This window comes from Kryptolebias marmoratus, linkage group LG9 (assembly GCF_001649575.2).
Source record: "Kryptolebias marmoratus isolate JLee-2015 linkage group LG9, ASM164957v2, whole genome shotgun sequence".
Taxonomy (NCBI): domain Eukaryota; kingdom Metazoa; phylum Chordata; class Actinopteri; order Cyprinodontiformes; family Rivulidae; genus Kryptolebias; species Kryptolebias marmoratus.
Window position 1 is genome coordinate 17,307,336 of NC_051438.1, and position 17,146 is coordinate 17,324,481.

The following is a 17,146-nucleotide window of genomic DNA, read 5'->3' on the forward strand; positions in this document are numbered from 1 at the left end:
AATTATGATGCCTACCTGACAACAGGATCTAGAACCAGTGACTTTAAGTTTGTCTCATCTTACAATGACAACACGCTGCCTGCTGACCACACTCTGAAGAAAAGTCCAACTGAGTTTGCTGATGTGTTTGGAGGCAGTGATAGTTCCCCTGAGGTAGGGATAAGTTTTACTCAGTTTCATACGTTTCTAAAATCGTTTTTTTTCATAGTACTCCAATAGATTTTTTGTGTTAATGTTTTCTTGTGTGTATTTTAATTTCACAAAAAAAAATTAATACCCTAACCTTTCATATAGTCACAAAATTCCATACTGAAAGGAATGTTTCATTGGAAGGGAATTAGAGGAAATTGTGGACAAAATTAAAGACTGAGTGGAACAACTCCTATTTATATTTATTAATTAATTTTCATTTACTCATTTATTCATTCATACATACATTCATTATGCTTGGTTTCTATTGAGTCATGTCGGAGCTTTTGGAGGGTTTTCTGTCTCTGTTCGTGGTTCTGAACCGAATGTGCTTCATCACTGTTTTTGTGTCTTATGCTGGGACGTGTCATAGTTAAAACTGGTTGTAAGGAACATTTTAACCCTACATTCTTTTTTCGCACTATGTGGATACATAGAGAGTCAAAGTTTTACTTGTTTTCTAGAGAAATATTCCAGATCTTGTGAAGAGTTTCATGGAATTAAAAAAAAAGATTTGAATGAACAGTATTCTGCAAGAAATATTTAATAGTAGGAAACGTATTCCGACGTCTTTATTTTTATATTTTATTCTTATTACTTTAGACAGGGATCAATTTGTTTCTCATATTTCAACTTTTTGATAGACTTTACAAGATTTCCACAACGTGGGCTTGTCTGTGATGATTGTGTCACTGTTTAGGGCCAATGTCTTTTAAGCGTGAGCTTTGGATGTGCGTCTCTGTCCTTGGTACTGAAACTATGTATTTATAACAGTGATTAAAAGCAACACGTTCCGTTTTTGTCTCGTAAAGCTGTCATAGATTTACACTTTTTTGTCAGACGGAACAAATACGTTTTAGATTATTGTGTGGTCGGATAATAATTGTTTCTCAATAATTAATTTCTGGGATAAAATAAAAGAGTGTCTTCTGACTCAAAAGTTAAAGGAAAGTTTGAAATGATTATTTATGTTTTAATTCAACAATAGTTTCGTTTCAAAAGTCTTTTTAGCTGTTATATTTCATTGATACTCAAGATGTCAGTATATACCAGCTAAGCAACAACCACAAAATGTGGTTTACAAATCCTCCATGACTGGGATCGGTCAGTCTGTTTTCCGTTGTCTATCTTTGGAGAGAAAAGCAAGAAAAGCTCACGTTCTGGTTGGAAATAGTATTTCTTTGCTTGTAATCACGTCATTTTAAAGCGTAGAACATTCTGATGATGGCGTACAGATGGTGTTTCCCTGATATGCGCGGCCTCTTCTTTGTCTTCTTTGTGCTGCACTGCGCACACGGAGACCTTATCTACTCCGTCCAGGAGGAGCTGAAACACGGATCTGTTATCGGAAATATCGCCAAAGATCTGGGACTGGATTCGGGGAGGCTGTCTGCTCGGAAAGCTCGTGCTGAAATGGAAGGAAGCGACAAACAGTATATCGGAATCAACCTGGGAAGCGGAGAATTCTTCGTTGCGGGAAGAATAGACAGAGAGGAGCATTGTGGAGAAAAGCCGACATGTGTTCTCAGATTCGACGTGCTTCTAGAAAATCCTCTGGAGTTACACCGATTGTCTCTACAGGTACAAGATATAAATGATAATGCCCCAGACTTCGAAAAGGATGTTTTAAAGCTGGAAATAAGTGAGTCTGCTGTCAAAGGAGCGAGGTATCGGATAATAGCAGCGCAGGACGCAGATATAGGCCATAACTCTGTTCAAAGCTACGTCTTAGAAAAAAATTCACACTTTGTGTTCAAAATTCAGACGACAAGTTCTGGCAGTAAATATGGAGAGTTGGTTTTAGATAAAGAGTTAGACCGAGAGGAGCAGCAGGAGCTAAAATTATTGCTCACAGCTGTAGATGGTGGATCTCCTCAGAGATCCGGGACTGTAGTCATACACGTCACTGTGCTGGATGCTAATGACAATGCGCCCGTGTTTACTGAGGCTGTGTATACAGCCTGGCTACCAGAAAACTCTCCATTAAAAACTCCAGTTATCACAGTCAAGGCTACAGATGCAGATGAAGGTGTTAATGGAGAGGTTACATATGAACTCAGTCGACTCAGAGATAAATCAAGAAAATTGTTTTCAATCGATCAGCAAACTGGAGAAATCTTTGTGACAGGTGGAATTGATTTTGAAGAAGGATCAAAATATGAATTAATGATTGAAGCTAAGGATGGATATGGTCTGTCTTCGGGAGCTAAATTAATTATTGAAATCATTGATGTAAATGATAATGCTCCGATAATCTATATAAAATCTCTATCTAACCCAATACCTGAGAACGTGCCACCTGGTACAGAGGTGGGCATCATTAACGTGCAGGACAGAGACTCTGAGAAGAATAGACAAGTGCGCTGCTCCATCCAGCAAAATCTCCCTTTTACGTTGGTTCCTTCTATTAAAAACTATTTTTCTGTGGTGACCACAGGACAACTGGACCGTGAACTAGAGTCTGATTACAACATTACAATCAGTGCCACTGACGAGGGCTCTCCACCTCAATCCTCATCTAAAACTGTCCACTTATCAGTGGCTGACATCAACGACAACCCACCTCTGTTTGAAGAACAGTCCTACAGCGCATATGTCAGTGAAAATAACAAAGCTGGCTCCACTTTGTGTTCCGTTACTGCTCGAGACCCCGACTGGAGGCAAAACGGGACAGTAATTTATTCTCTATTAACTGGTGAGGTTAACGGAGCTCCAGTGTCCTCCTATGTGTCTGTTAACGGAGACACGGGGGTGATTCACGCTGTCAGGTCGTTTGATTATGAACAGTTCAGGAGTTTTAAAGTGCACGTGATGGCCAGAGACAACGGTTCACCTCCGCTCAGCAGCAACGTGAGCGTCAGTGTGTTCATATCGGATGTGAATGACAACTCTCCTCAGATCCTGTACCCCGCCCCGGAGGCCAGCTCCTTCATGACGGAGCTGGTCCCCAAAGCTGCACACGGAGGCTCTCTGGTGTCCAAAGTGATCGCGGTGGACGCGGACTTCGGACAGAACGCCTGGTTGTCCTATCATATAGTCAAAACTACCGATCCGGGACTGTTTACTATCGGTCTACACAGTGGAGAGATCAGGACACAGCGGGACATTTCACAATCTGACAGCATGAAACAGAACCTGATTGTCGCAGTGAAAGATAACGGACAGCCCCCTCTGTCTGTCACCTGTGCCATGTATTTACTGATTTCTGATAACTTAGCTGAGGTGCCTGAACTTAAAGATATTACTTATGAGGAGAAGAACTCCAAACTGACCTCCTATCTGATCATTGCGCTGGTTTGTGTGTCCACCTTCTTCCTGACCTTCATCATCATTATCTTGGGTGTCAGGTTTTGTCGAAGGAGAAAGCCCAGACTGTTGTTTGATGGAGCAGTTGCCATCCCCGGCGCTTATCTACCTCCTAATTATGCAGATGTTGATTGCACAGGAACTTTACGCAGCTCTTACAATTATGACGCCTACCTGACAACAGGATCTAGAACCAGTGACTTTAAGTTTGTCTCATCTTACAATGACAACACGCTGCCTGCTGACCAAACTCTGAAGAAAAGTCCAACTGAGTTTGCTGATGTGTTTGGGGACAGTGATGGCTCTCCTGAGGTAGGAACAAGTTTCCTCTTTATTTTTTTATTTTTTTACATTTTTTCAGCATTTGTCTTTCTGCTGGGTTATATTCTTAGTCATCAAGGTCATGGAAATATAAAAAAGAACAAAAAACTTGACATCTGTTCTGTTGTTGAAGATGTTTTGATTCACGTTTGTGAATTTACTCAAACACTGGTTGTAGCGTTCCAAGTCTTTTATATGCATGAGATACTCCATTTATGCAAGCTTATTTCACATAAACACAAATTTCACTACACTTACGCTGGAGATTCATTTTTGCCCCTTTTTATGACGACATTCTCTACTTGAAATGCATTGTTTTCCACACTTGTTTTCATTTTACAAAATATAATAAGGTATTCCTGTTTTAAATACATTTTGTTTGCATGTTTTAAAGTTTAAAGGTTTCCTAATACAACAGTTTCAAAATTTACACATTCAAGATAAAGATAGAACATTGTGATCAATTTTTTACAGCTTTACAAAGATGTGATGAACTAATTAGTTTTGAAAATCATATTGAGGATGATACGCCACAGGTCTGAGTACAAAGGAAGTATTTTTTTTTTAATTCGCCAAGTGGCAGAAATCCACTTTAGAGCGGTAGGAGAATGATCTTACTGTTGGCAAAAAAAGAGAAGGTGAAAAAAAACGAGTAAAAGTATAAATAAACAGATATTATGACATAAACCTTTTGTTATAAATAAGACCTGAAATACTTGTAAACGTCTTTCTTCGTATATTATCAAGGAATGTAAATATTTGGCTTGATCACTTTTATTACGAGGCAAAACGTGTATTTTACCTTTTTTTTTTATATTTTACGGAAGTGTTGGCTGTTTAGAAATATTGTTAGTTTGGTTGAGATAACGTTCTGTTTTTTATATGAATAATTTGAAAAAGAAACAAACAAAAAATTCAATATTTAATTATTGCCCTGTTATAACCAAATATATACTCATGGTGTCAGTGTGTACCAGTGAACGAGAAAACACATCTCTTCTCCTCCCTTGTGTGTTTATGAATTTAGCCACATTTGGCTGCCGTATTGGCACAGACGAGAACGATAAGGAAAAACTGCTATTTAACGATTTGATACTCCTGAAATACATCCGAAATCCGTCACTGAAACACTAGAGCTGCTTGTAAACAGGGCACACTCTAGATTTCCCGATTAGTTGCAACAATGGCGCGCAGGAATTCCCTGCTCTGCGGCCTTGCCTTTGTCTTTCTGTCCCTCCGACTCGTCAATGGAGACGTGAGCTACACTGTTCTGGAGGAGATGAAGCGCGGATCTGCGATAGGAAACATCGCAAAGGATCTGGGACTGGAACAGGGAACACTGTCGGCTCGGAAAGCCCGTATTGACGCAGAGGATAACGGCATTACATACTGCGGAGTGAATTTCAACACCGGAGAGCTGATTGTGCAGCAGAGGATCGATAGAGAAGGTCTTTGTGCCAGAAGGGTATTGTGTGTTATAAAGCAGGAGCTTGTGCTGGAAAATCCTTTGGAGCTTCATCGTATTAATATTCGCGTTCAGGACATTAATGATAATTCACCGCAGTTTAAGGAGGATTCACTGAAATTAGAAATTCAAGAATCCGCAGTTAAAGGTGCGACTTTTCTTCTTGACGAAGCGCATGACGCAGACATCGGAGACAATGCTGTCCAGGGCTACTCACTCCAGCAGAATGATCATTTCAAGTTAAATGTTAAATCAAAAGGTGTTAGCCGAAAATATAGTGAGTTAGTTCTAGAAAAAGAGTTAGACAGAGAAGAAAAAAAAGAGATTGTTTTGCTTCTTACAGCATTTGACGGTGGATCTCCTAAGAAATCAGGCACAGTAATTATTCATGTCTCTGTTCTAGATGCTAATGATAACTCCCCAATGTTTAGTAAGCCTGTTTATAAAACAAGTCTGCCCGAAAATTCTCCTCTAGATACTGTAGTGGTTACTGTGATCGCAACTGATGCAGATGAAGGTGTTAATGGTGATGTAACTTATGCATTTGACTACGTTTCAGATGAAAACAACATTTTTACATTAAACCAAAGAACTGGTGAAGTTAAGGTAGCTGGAAGTATCGATTATGAAAAGGAATCAGCATATGAAATGCAGATCATTGCTAAAGATGGGTTAGGATTGGCGTCATATGCGTCTTTAATTATTGAAGTTACTGACGTTAATGATAACGCACCAGTTATTTACCTGAAATCTCTGTCTAATCCAATACCTGAGAACGTGTCACCTGGTACAGAGGTGGGCATCATTAACGTGCAGGACAGAGACTCTGAGACGAACCGACAGGTCCGCTGCTCGATCCAGCAAAACGTCGCTTTTAAGTTGGTTCCTTCTATTAAAAACTATTGGTCTGTTGTGACCACAGGACAACTGGACCGTGAACTGGTATCTGATTACAACATTACAATCAGTGCCAGTGACGAGGGCTCTCCACCTATGTCCTCCTCTAAAACTGTCCACTTATCTGTAGCTGACATCAACGACAACCCACCTGTGTTTGAAGAACAGTCCTACAGCGCATATGTCAGTGAAAATAACAAAGCTGGCTCCACTTTGTGTTCCGTTACTGCTCGAGACCCTGACTGGAGACAAAACGGTACAGTAATTTATTCTCTGTTACCTGGTGAGATTAACGGAGCCCCAGTGTCCTCCTATGTTTCTGTGAACGGAGACACGGGGGTGATCCACGCTGTCAGGTCGTTTGATTATGAACAGTTCAGGAGTTTTAAAGTGCACGTGATGGCCAGAGACAACGGTTCTCCTCCGCTCAGCAGCAACGTGAGCATCAGTGTGTTCGTATCAGATGTGAATGACAACTCTCCTCAGATCCTGTACCCCGCCCCGGAGGGCAGCTCCTTCATGACCGAGCTGGTCCCCAAAGCTGCACACGGAGGCTCTCTGGTGTCCAAAGTGATCGCGGTGGACGCGGACTCAGGACAGAACGCCTGGTTGTCATATCACATAGTCAAATCTACTGATCCAGGACTTTTCAATATTGGTCTCCACAGCGGAGAGATCAGGACACAGCGGGACATTTCTGAATCTGACAGCATGAAACAGAACCTGATCGTGGCAGTGAAAGATAACGGACAGCCCCCTCTGTCTGCCACCTGTGCCATGAATTTACTGATTTCTGATAACTTAGCTGAGGTTCCAGAACTGAAAGACATTTCTTATGAGGAGAAGAACTCCAAACTGACCTCATATCTGATCATTGCGCTGGTTTGTGTGTCCACCTTCTTTCTGACCTTCATCATCATCATCCTGGGTGTGAGGTTCTGTCGCAGGAGAAAGCCCAGACTGCTGTTTGATGGAGCAGTTGCCATCCCCGGTGCTTATCTCCCACCTAATTATGCAGATGTTGACGGCACAGGAACTTTACGCAGCTCTTATAATTATGATGCCTACCTGACAACAGGATCTAGAACCAGTGACTTTAAGTTTGTCTCATCTTACAATGACAACACGCTGCCTGCTGACCACACTCTGAAGAAAAGTCCAACTGAGTTTGCTGATGTGTTTGGAGGCAGTGATAGTTCCCCTGAGGTAGGGATAAGTTTTACTCAGTTTCATACGTTTCTAAAATCGTTTTTTTTCATAGTACTCCAATAGATTTTTTGTGTTAATGTTTTCTTGTGTGTATTTTAATTTCACAAAAAAAAATTAATACCCTAACCTTTCATATAGTCACAAAATTCCATACTGAAAGGAATGTTTCATTGGAAGGGAATTAGAGGAAATTGTGGACAAAATTAAAGACTGAGTGGAACAACTCCTATTTATATTTATTAATTAATTTTCATTTACTCATTTATTCATTCATACATACATTCATTATGCTTGGTTTCTATTGAGTCATGTCGGAGCTTTTGGAGGGTTTTCTGTCTCTGTTCGTGGTTCTGAACCGAATGTGCTTCATCACTGTTTTTGTGTCTTATGCTGGGACGTGTCATAGTTAAAACTGGTTGTAAGGAACATTTTAACCCTACATTCTTTTTTCGCACTATGTGGATACATAGAGAGTCAAAGTTTTACTTGTTTTCTAGAGAAATATTCCAGATCTTGTGAAGAGTTTCATGGAATTAAAAAAAAAGATTTGAATGAACAGTATTCTGCAAGAAATATTTAATAGTAGGAAACGTATTCCGACGTCTTTATTTTTATATTTTATTCTTATTACTTTAGACAGGGATCAATTTGTTTCTCATATTTCAACTTTTTGATAGACTTTACAAGATTTCCACAACGTGGGCTTGTCTGTGATGATTGTGTCACTGTTTAGGGCCAATGTCTTTTAAGCGTGAGCTTTGGATGTGCGTCTCTGTCCTTGGTACTGAAACTATGTATTTATAACAGTGATTAAAAGCAACACGTTCCGTTTTTGTCTCGTAAAGCTGTCATAGATTTACACTTTTTTGTCAGACGGAACAAATACGTTTTAGATTATTGTGTGGTCGGATAATAATTGTTTCTCAATAATTAATTTCTGGGATAAAATAAAAGAGTGTCTTCTGACTCAAAAGTTAAAGGAAAGTTTGAAATGATTATTTATGTTTTAATTCAACAATAGTTTCGTTTCAAAAGTCTTTTTAGCTGTTATATTTCATTGATACTCAAGATGTCAGTATATACCAGCTAAGCAACAACCACAAAATGTGGTTTACAAATCCTCCATGACTGGGATCGGTCAGTCTGTTTTCCGTTGTCTATCTTTGGAGAGAAAAGCAAGAAAAGCTCACGTTCTGGTTGGAAATAGTATTTCTTTGCTTGTAATCACGTCATTTTAAAGCGTAGAACATTCTGATGATGGCGTACAGATGGTGTTTCCCTGATATGCGCGGCCTCTTCTTTGTCTTCTTTGTGCTGCACTGCGCACACGGAGACCTTATCTACTCCGTCCAGGAGGAGCTGAAACACGGATCTGTTATCGGAAATATCGCCAAAGATCTGGGACTGGATTCGGGGAGGCTGTCTGCTCGGAAAGCTCGAGTTGAAATGGAAGGAAACGACAAACAGTATATCGGAATCAACCTGGGAAGCGGAGATTTGTTCGTTGCGGGAAGAATAGACCGAGAGGAGCATTGTGGGGAAAAGCCGACATGTGTTCTCAGATTCGATGTGCTTCTAGAAAATCCTCTGGAGTTACACCGATTGTCTCTACAAGTACAAGATATAAATGATAATGCACCAACTTTCCAAAAGGATTTGGTGAAGCTGGAAATAAGTGAGTCTGCTGACAAAGGGGCAAAGTATCGCATTACAGCAGCGCATGATTCAGATATAGGCCAAAATTCTGTTCAAAGCTACATTTTGCAGCCAAACGCTCATTTTGTGTTTAAAATTCATGCGACAAGTTCTGGCAGTAAATATGGAGAGTTGGTTTTAGATAAAGAGTTAGACCGAGAGGAGCAGCAGGAGCTAAATTTATTGCTCACAGCTGTGGATGGTGGATCTCCTCAGAGATCCGGGACTGTAGTCATACACGTCACTGTGCTGGATGCTAATGACAATGCGCCCGTGTTTACTGAGGCTGTGTATACAGCCTGGCTACCAGAAAACTCTCCATTAAAAACTCCAGTTATCACAGTCAAGGCTACAGATGCAGATGAAGGTGTTAATGGAGAGGTTTCTTATGAATTTAGCAGACTGTCAGATAAATCAGGCAAACTATTTTCACTTAATCAGAAAACTGGAGAAATCTTTGTAACAGATGAAATAGATTTTGAAGAGGGATCAAAATATGAGATGATGGTTGAAGCTAAAGATGGATATGGTCTCTCTTCTGAAGCTAAATTCATAATCGAAATCATTGATGTAAATGATAACGCTCCTGGCATTTTTCTGAAATCTCTATCTAACCCAATACCTGAGAACGTGCCACCTGGTACAGAGGTGGGCATCATTAACGTGCAAGACAGAGACTCTGAGATAAACCGACAAGTGCGCTGCTCCATCATGCTTAACGTCCCTTTTAAGTTGGTTCCTTCAATTAAAAACTATTATTCTGTGGTGACGACGGGACAACTGGACCGTGAACTAGTGTCAGATTACAACATTACAATCAGTGCCACTGACGAGGGCTCTCCACCTCTATCCTCCTCCAAAACTGTCCACTTATCTGTAGCTGACATTAACGACAACCCACCTGTGTTTGAGGAACAGTCCTACAGCGCATATGTGAGTGAAAATAACAAAGCTGGCTCCACTTTGTGTTCCGTTACTGCTCGAGATCCCGACTGGAGACAAAACGGGACAGTGGTTTATTCTCTGTTACCTGGTGAGGTGAACGGAGCCTCTGTGTCCTCCTATGTGTCAGTTAACGGGGACACGGGTGTAATCCACGCTGTCAGGTCGTTTGATTATGAACAGTTCAGGAGTTTTAAAGTGCACGTGATGGCCAGAGACAACGGTTCTCCTCCGCTGAGCAGCAATGTGAGCGTCAGTGTGTTCATATCGGATGTGAATGACAACTCTCCTCAGATCCTGTATCCCACCCCGGAGGGCAGCTCATTCATGACCGAGCTGGTCCCCAAAGCTGCACACGGAGGCTCTCTTGTGTCCAAAGTGATCGCAGTGGACGCGGACTCCGGACAGAACGCCTGGCTGTCCTATCATATAGTCAAGTCCACTGATCCGGGACTTTTCACTATTGGTCTGCACAGTGGAGAGATCAGGACACAGCGGGACATTTCCCAATCTGACAGCATGAAACAGAACCTGATCGTGGCAGTGAAAGATAACGGACAGCCCCCTCTGTCTGCCACCTGTGCCATGTATTTACTGATTTCTGATAACTTAGCTGAGGTTCCAGAACTGAAAGACATTTCTTATGAGGAGAAGAACTCCAAACTGACCTCCTATCTGATCATTGCGCTGGTTTGTGTGTCCACCTTCTTTCTGACCTTCATCATCATCATCCTGGGTGTGAGGTTCTGTCGCAGGAGAAAGCCCAGACTGCTGTTTGATGGAGCAGTTGCCATCCCCGGTGCTTATCTCCCTCCTAATTATGCAGATGTTGATTGCACAGGAACTTTACGCAGCTCCTACAATTACGACGCATATCTGACAACAGGATCTAGAACCAGTGACTTTAAGTTTGTCTCATCTTACAATGACAACACGCTGCCTGCTGACCACACTCTGAAGAAAAGTCCAACTAAGTTTGCTGATGTGTTTGGAGGCAGTGATAGTTCTCCTGAGGTAGGAACAATATTTATTCATCCATTTTTAATGTCATCTGCTTACCTATTTGTCTTTTAACCTTAACAGTTTTTCTACCAATTTGCCATTGTTTCCTAAAGGTGTTGCTGCCATAACAAGAGTGTAAATACTAGGATTTGCTCTTTTTAATTTTTAAAATGACTAGCAATTGTCAATATTTGTTAGAGGATGTGCTTTCTCGGTCCTTGGTGCTAAAACACATTTTATTCCAGGATAGTTTATACAGAATATTTCTTCCAAGCTTTGGTATTTGATCTTATCAATATTCTAATGTTTATACTTGGCCCAATTTTTATTTATTATTATTTTTTCATTATATTGTTCATTGGTATAGTTGGTCATGGTAGTTTTGCACATAAAAAATATGACTTGTTTTGTAGTAGTTGTAGGAACACATGCCTAAAGAAACAGTTTTTTTTTTGTCACATCAAATTACAACTTTTAATTTATATGACATAACGATAGCATATAGTTCAAGATAATATCTGAATTCATTTTTTAAGTTCACTGATTGACCTTTTTGTTTGTTCAGCAAGAACAGTCTTCAAGAAGAAGAAACTTTGAACCTTCGCCTCTCTTTGTGACTATATTGCTATGCCTTTATTATAGTAAATACTTGCTCATGAAATCTTCTGTTTTTAAAGATGTGTTTGTTGGTAATATGTATTTTTAAATTTTTCTTTGTATTCTTGGAAGTGGGGGTGGGGTGGAACTCCAATTATTTTTGAAAAAATAGATTAGAACTTGTCATATTTGCTCTAATTCTTGTTTTTGGATCGCACTGATATTTATGTTTTAGATATTTTGATTGTTTGCTCTTTTGTTTACTTTTCTTCAGTGGACTTAATTTAAAATGATGGATAATTGAGCTTCTTCTGTAGAACTTGATGAGAAGCATTTCTTTGAATCATGTGTGTTGTGACAGTTCATATGTAAAACTGTAAGTTTACTTTTCTTCAATGACTCATCTTGGGTAGATGGCATATACCTAAAGTTAAAGATCAATGGTCAACATATCAAACACGTCTGAGAAATAAACTAGAAGCACTCAGAAAGTGGAGTTTGCCTAGTTTCCCCCTACATACATGTTTTAATTTTCCTGGTACTACTGTTTTCCTCCTACAGACCAAAAACTTTCATGTAAGGTTATTTTTTAACTGTAAAACTGCTCCTTGGGTGTGAGGGAGAACGTGATTGGTCGCTTGTCTAGTTTGTCTCTGTGTGATCATGTGATGGACTTTACCATCTCAGCAGAGCATACACCACCTATTGCATTATTGGAGAAAGGCACCAGCTCCCCTGAAACCCAGAAAAGAAAAAGCATGTGAAGAAAATTGATGGATGTATCATTTTAGATTAAGGCCTAAGCAGTCTCTTAGGACAACCAGTTTTGCAGTCATAAATACCTGCCTCTGGTTTTTTTTTTATGTTGTCATTGTGGGCTATTTTTGCAGTTTCATTTTATCTGTAAGTCATGTCTTACAAGTGCTTCTGCCATTTAATATAGAATTTTTTTTTTTATCCTTAAAACCATTTTTCGATTTTTAATAGTTTTACTTATATAAAATACCTCAAATACTTATGTTTTAAAAAATTTTGTTGTTGTTTGCAAACTGTGTTTGTTCAGCTTTGTTATCTGCCTTGTAATACACCACCTAGTTATCGGAGTAAAATTGAACAAAAACTGTTCTTGCAATAAGCCAAATGTTTGTCATCAAAAACATACCCTGTGTTTTTCTACCTTTCTTTTTATTTTATCATTATAATGAAAAATCAGATTCTTATATAATCATATTTTTATTATTTCAATTGTTGATTTATTTATTTCAATATGCTGGTAGTTTACAAATGATGTCTTCCACATAGATGTTTCTGATTGTTGCAAATACATTTTACTAAACTTTAAAGCACAAATATTTAAAATACATAAAATGGCTTTTTATTGCAGTGGTGTAAGTGTTCAGGCATACATAAAGCCAAATCCTCAAATATAACAGTTGTCCAACATACTTTGTACAAATAAAGTATTGTTTTTTTAGAAATTTTTTGGTTAGTTCTTTCTTAAGTATTATAAAATATGTCTATGCAAAATCTTTGATGTGGTATGAAATTGACAACAGTAGCGATATAGAGCAGCAGACTCACGATGTCGCTGTGTACTAGCAGTACGAAACTGTGTGTCAGTTTCCACACAGAATTGTGACGCAGAGTGAGTCTGAAGGTGTTTTTGATGATTGAAGAAGGAAGAGACATTCTCCTGGATTGTGGGTGTTTTGAAGCAAATCATTATCTTGGTTTGGCTGCCATCAGTTGCTTTTACCACGTTTTTAATTGTGACAAAGATTGCCATGGGATCCGAAGTGCAAAGCCGTGTTTTCATTATTCTGCTTTGTTCTCTGAATTTTGTCCATGGAGATCTGAGCTATTCATTTTCTGAAGAGATGCGACGCGGGTCGGTAATTGGAAATATCGCTAAGGATTTGGGTCTGGAAGCAAGCCAACTGTCCTCTCGAAAGGCTCATATTGATACCGATGGAAGCGACAGACGTTATTTTGACATAAACCTCCGCAACGGAGATCTGATTGTGGCCGAAAGGATCGACAGAGAGAGCCTCTGTGGAGACAAAGCGACCTGCCTTCTGAAACAGGAGCTCATGCTGGAAAATCCATTAGAATTGCACCGAGTCAGTCTTCTTGTTCGGGATATAAACGACAATGCTCCGCAATTTAATAAAGATTTAATTCACATTGACATAAGGGAATCGGCAGTAAAAGATGCTCGTTTTCCAATAGAGGAAGCTCACGATGCGGACATAGGCCAGAATTCAGTGCAGACATACAATCTCCAGAGTAATGACAATTTTATGCTTGGTGTTGGAACAAATTCTGTGGAGCTCGTCCTGCGCAAGGAGCTTGATCGTGAAAAATTAAAAGAAATCAACCTTCTTCTTAAGGCTATAGATGGTGGCTCCCCTCAAAAGTCAGGTACTGTGATCATTCATATAACAGTGTTGGATGCTAATGACAACGTTCCCGTGTTCACTCAGGCCGTTTATAAAAGCAGCCTGCCTGAAAACGCTCCAGTAGGTACTGTGGTCCTCACTGTGAGCGCAACTGACGCAGACGAGGGAATAAACGGAGAGGTTACATATGATTTTGGACACGTGTCAGAAGATGTTAAGACGATATTCACTATAGACAAAAAGACAGGAGAAATAAAATTGATCACAACGATTGATTATGAAACAGTGACATCGTTTGAACTGCGTGTTACAGCAAAAGACGGATTAGGATTGACTTCTTATGCCAAAGCCGTTATTGAACTAACTGATGTGAATGATAACCCCCCAATAATATTTCTGAAATCTCTGTCAAACCCAATACCTGAGAATGTGCCACCTGGTACAAAGGTGGGCATCATTAACGTGCAGGATAGAGATTCTGAAAAAAACCGACAGGTCCGCTGCTCCATCCAGCAAAACGTCCCTTTTAAGTTGGTTCCTTCTATTAAAAACTATTATTCTGTGGTGACCACAGGACAACTGGACCGTGAGCTAGTGTCTGTTTATAACATTACAATCAGTGCCACCGACGAGGGCTCTCCACCTCTGTCCTCCTCCATAACTGTCCACTTATCTGTAGCTGACATCAACGACAACCCACCTGTGTTTGAGGAACAGTCCTACAGCGCATATATAAGTGAAAATAACAAATCTGGCTCCATCTTATGTTCTGTTGCTGCTCGAGACCCTGACTGGAGACAAAACGGGACAGTGGTTTATTCTCTGTTACCTGGTGAAATGAACGGATCACCAGTGTCCTCCTATGTATCTGTTAACGGAGACACGGGCGTCATCCACGCTGTCAGGTCATTTGATTATGAACAGTTCAGGAGTTTTAAAGTGCACGTGATGGCCAGAGACAACGGTTCACCTCCACTTAGCAGTAACGTGAGCGTCAGTGTGATCATATTGGATGTGAATGACAACTCTCCTCAGATCCTGTACCCCGCCCCGGAGGGCAGCTCCTTCATGACCGAGCTGGTCCCCAAAGCTGCACACGGAGGCTCTCTGGTGTCCAAAGTGATCGCGGTGGACGCGGACTCAGGACAGAACGCCTGGTTGTCATATCANTTCTGATAACTTGGCTGAGGTGCCAGAACTAAAAGACATTTCTTATGAGGAGAAGAACTCCAAACTGACCTCCTATCTGATCATTGCGCTGGTTTGTGTGTCCACCTTCTTTCTGACCTTCATCATCATCATCCTGGGTGTGAGGTTCTGTCGCAGGAGAAAGCCCAGACTGCTGTTTGATGGAGCAGTTGCCATCCCCGGTGCTTATCTCCCACCTAATTATGCAGATGTTGACGGCACAGGAACTTTACGCAGCTCTTATAATTATGATGCCTACCTGACAACAGGATCTAGAACCAGTGACTTTAAGTTTGTTTCATCTTACAATGACAACACGCTGCCTGCTGACCACACTCTGAAGAAAAGTCCAACTAAGTTTGCTGATGTGTTTGGAGGCAGTGATAGTTCTCCTGAGGTAGGACATGTTTAACCTCACGCCACTCATTATTAACGTCCTTTCAAAGGTTTTCTCGTTTTTGTTGATTTATTTGATTATTTCTGGCTCTGTTTTTTTGTACATTTTAATTAGTGGTGTTTTTTCTTATCTTTGTTGCTCGATTGTTTACAGTTTACACGAAATATAACCGTATATTATTTATTTTCGAGTTCCTTTCCGTTTTCTTTTTTTTCGCAATTTTAAAAGGTGCTGGAGAATCCTTTATTCCATATAATTCGATATAACTTTTAAAGTCTTACATAAAAGTTTACTCATCCATTTTTCTTGTTTTTACACATTCTTACACTGCAATAAAAAAAAAACTGCAGCTTTCAAAGTTTGGATAGATGCAAAATAAATCGTTTACGTTTTACTCATTGTTTAGTGTTTTTCCAGTTTGCTTTCTCTCCAATACAGTCATGTTTATATACAAATTTCGGTGTTTAAATATGTAATCATTTTTAAAAGTACATTAGGATTCTTAACCTATAACGTTAGTTAATATACATTAAATATATGTATGAGAAATAAAACGTAATTTACAAACTATGTGGGGAAATCAAGTCATACATTTTTTTCTCTTATAGTTTATCTTTTTTTATATTATTATTGATTTTATTATCATTGTTGTTTGTTTTTAAAGAACAAGAACCATTTCCTCTTCTGTTCTCAATGACTGTAATTATTCAATTTTTTTTTGTCTTGGTGATGCTCTAGTTAGTTTTTGGTATGTCTCTGTCCGTGGAGCTGATCACACTGAGTCCAAGCTGTTTCTGATGTTTGAACTTGTTCTTGGTCAAGTTACCAATTAGTTCAATAGGGCAACATAGCTTTAAATTTCCATCTTATCCTTATTTAGGTATTTGATTACAGTAGAATTGTGTAAGTTAACTAACTTCTGAAATAGTCTGCAGTTTGCAGATTTGTTTAGAGGTTGTGATGGTTATTTGAGGCAGGATTTTGTTTAGTCTGACTTACTATTTTTTATTGTCCTTAAAATCGACTTTTAAATAAAGCTTACATAGATTTTGTTTCTGTAGATTCTTTTTAGTCAGTTACTTGTGGGTATTTTGTTCCTAAAACTGTCTTTATGCCATTCAAAAAAAGTTAAAAAACAAAAACAACTGGACTTCTATTCTGTAGCTGAAGACGTTTCGCTTCTCATCCGAGGAGCTTTCTCAATTCAGAAATAGAGAGTGTGGAGTTGAGCTTTTAAAGCTGAGATGTGATGTAAACTGGATTGCTTGCAAATTGTTCTCACTCTCCTAACAATGGAGGCTCGTTAGAATCCTTGTTTGTCTGACTCACTGAGTGTCTGACTCACTTTATGTCTTTATGCCATATTTTTCCTTCTGTTTTAATTGTTCGTATTTTCCTTAAATTTCCTAAGATTTCAATTATATACACCTTTTCCATTTATTAGTTCATTACATCTGAGAAAAAGTCCACATAAGCTCTAGCTTGTTTTTGATCCAAAATATTAATATTTATTTTGTGTTGTGATAATGTTTTTATGTT

General features: G+C 39.4%; 4 protein-coding genes across 16 annotated transcripts in view; all 4 read left to right on the plus strand.

The window, feature by feature from the left end:
- The window catches only part of LOC119617365 (protocadherin gamma-A11-like), a 5,155-nt gene extending 4,936 nt beyond the window's left edge, over positions 1-219 (plus strand). The window contains exon 2 of the mRNA XM_037977525.1: positions 4-219. Coding sequence (XP_037833453.1) covers positions 4-219 — 216 coding nt within the window. The remainder of the gene's footprint in view (positions 1-3) is intronic.
- Positions 1-17,146, plus strand: part of LOC108243066 (protocadherin gamma-A11) — a 234,173-nt gene that overhangs the window by 25,565 nt on the left and 191,462 nt on the right. Inside the window, exon 1 of one of the 13 annotated variants that reach the window (XM_037977454.1) lies at positions 1,276-3,807. The exons of 9 other annotated variants lie outside the window; for them this stretch is intronic. In XM_037977454.1, the coding sequence (XP_037833382.1) occupies positions 1,411-3,807 (2,397 nt within the window). In that variant the 5' untranslated portion in view covers positions 1,276-1,410. Of the gene's footprint in view, positions 1-1,275; positions 3,808-4,856; positions 7,385-17,146 lie in introns of those variants that run through there. 3 more of the 13 variants (XM_037977468.1, XM_037977458.1, XM_037977470.1) reach the window with 3 other exon arrangements.
- LOC108242338 (protocadherin beta-16-like) lies at positions 8,500-13,101 on the plus strand. Its single transcript, XM_017427129.3, has one exon. It carries the CDS (start codon positions 8,642-8,644, stop codon positions 11,096-11,098), a length of 2,457 nt encoding a protein of 818 aa, XP_017282618.1. The 5' UTR covers positions 8,500-8,641; the 3' UTR covers positions 11,099-13,101.
- Positions 13,245-15,198, plus strand: LOC119617366 (protocadherin gamma-A11-like). The gene has a single exon (XM_037977526.1). The coding sequence runs from the start codon at positions 13,408-13,410 to the stop codon at positions 15,196-15,198; it is 1,791 nt and encodes a 596-aa protein (XP_037833454.1). The 5' UTR covers positions 13,245-13,407.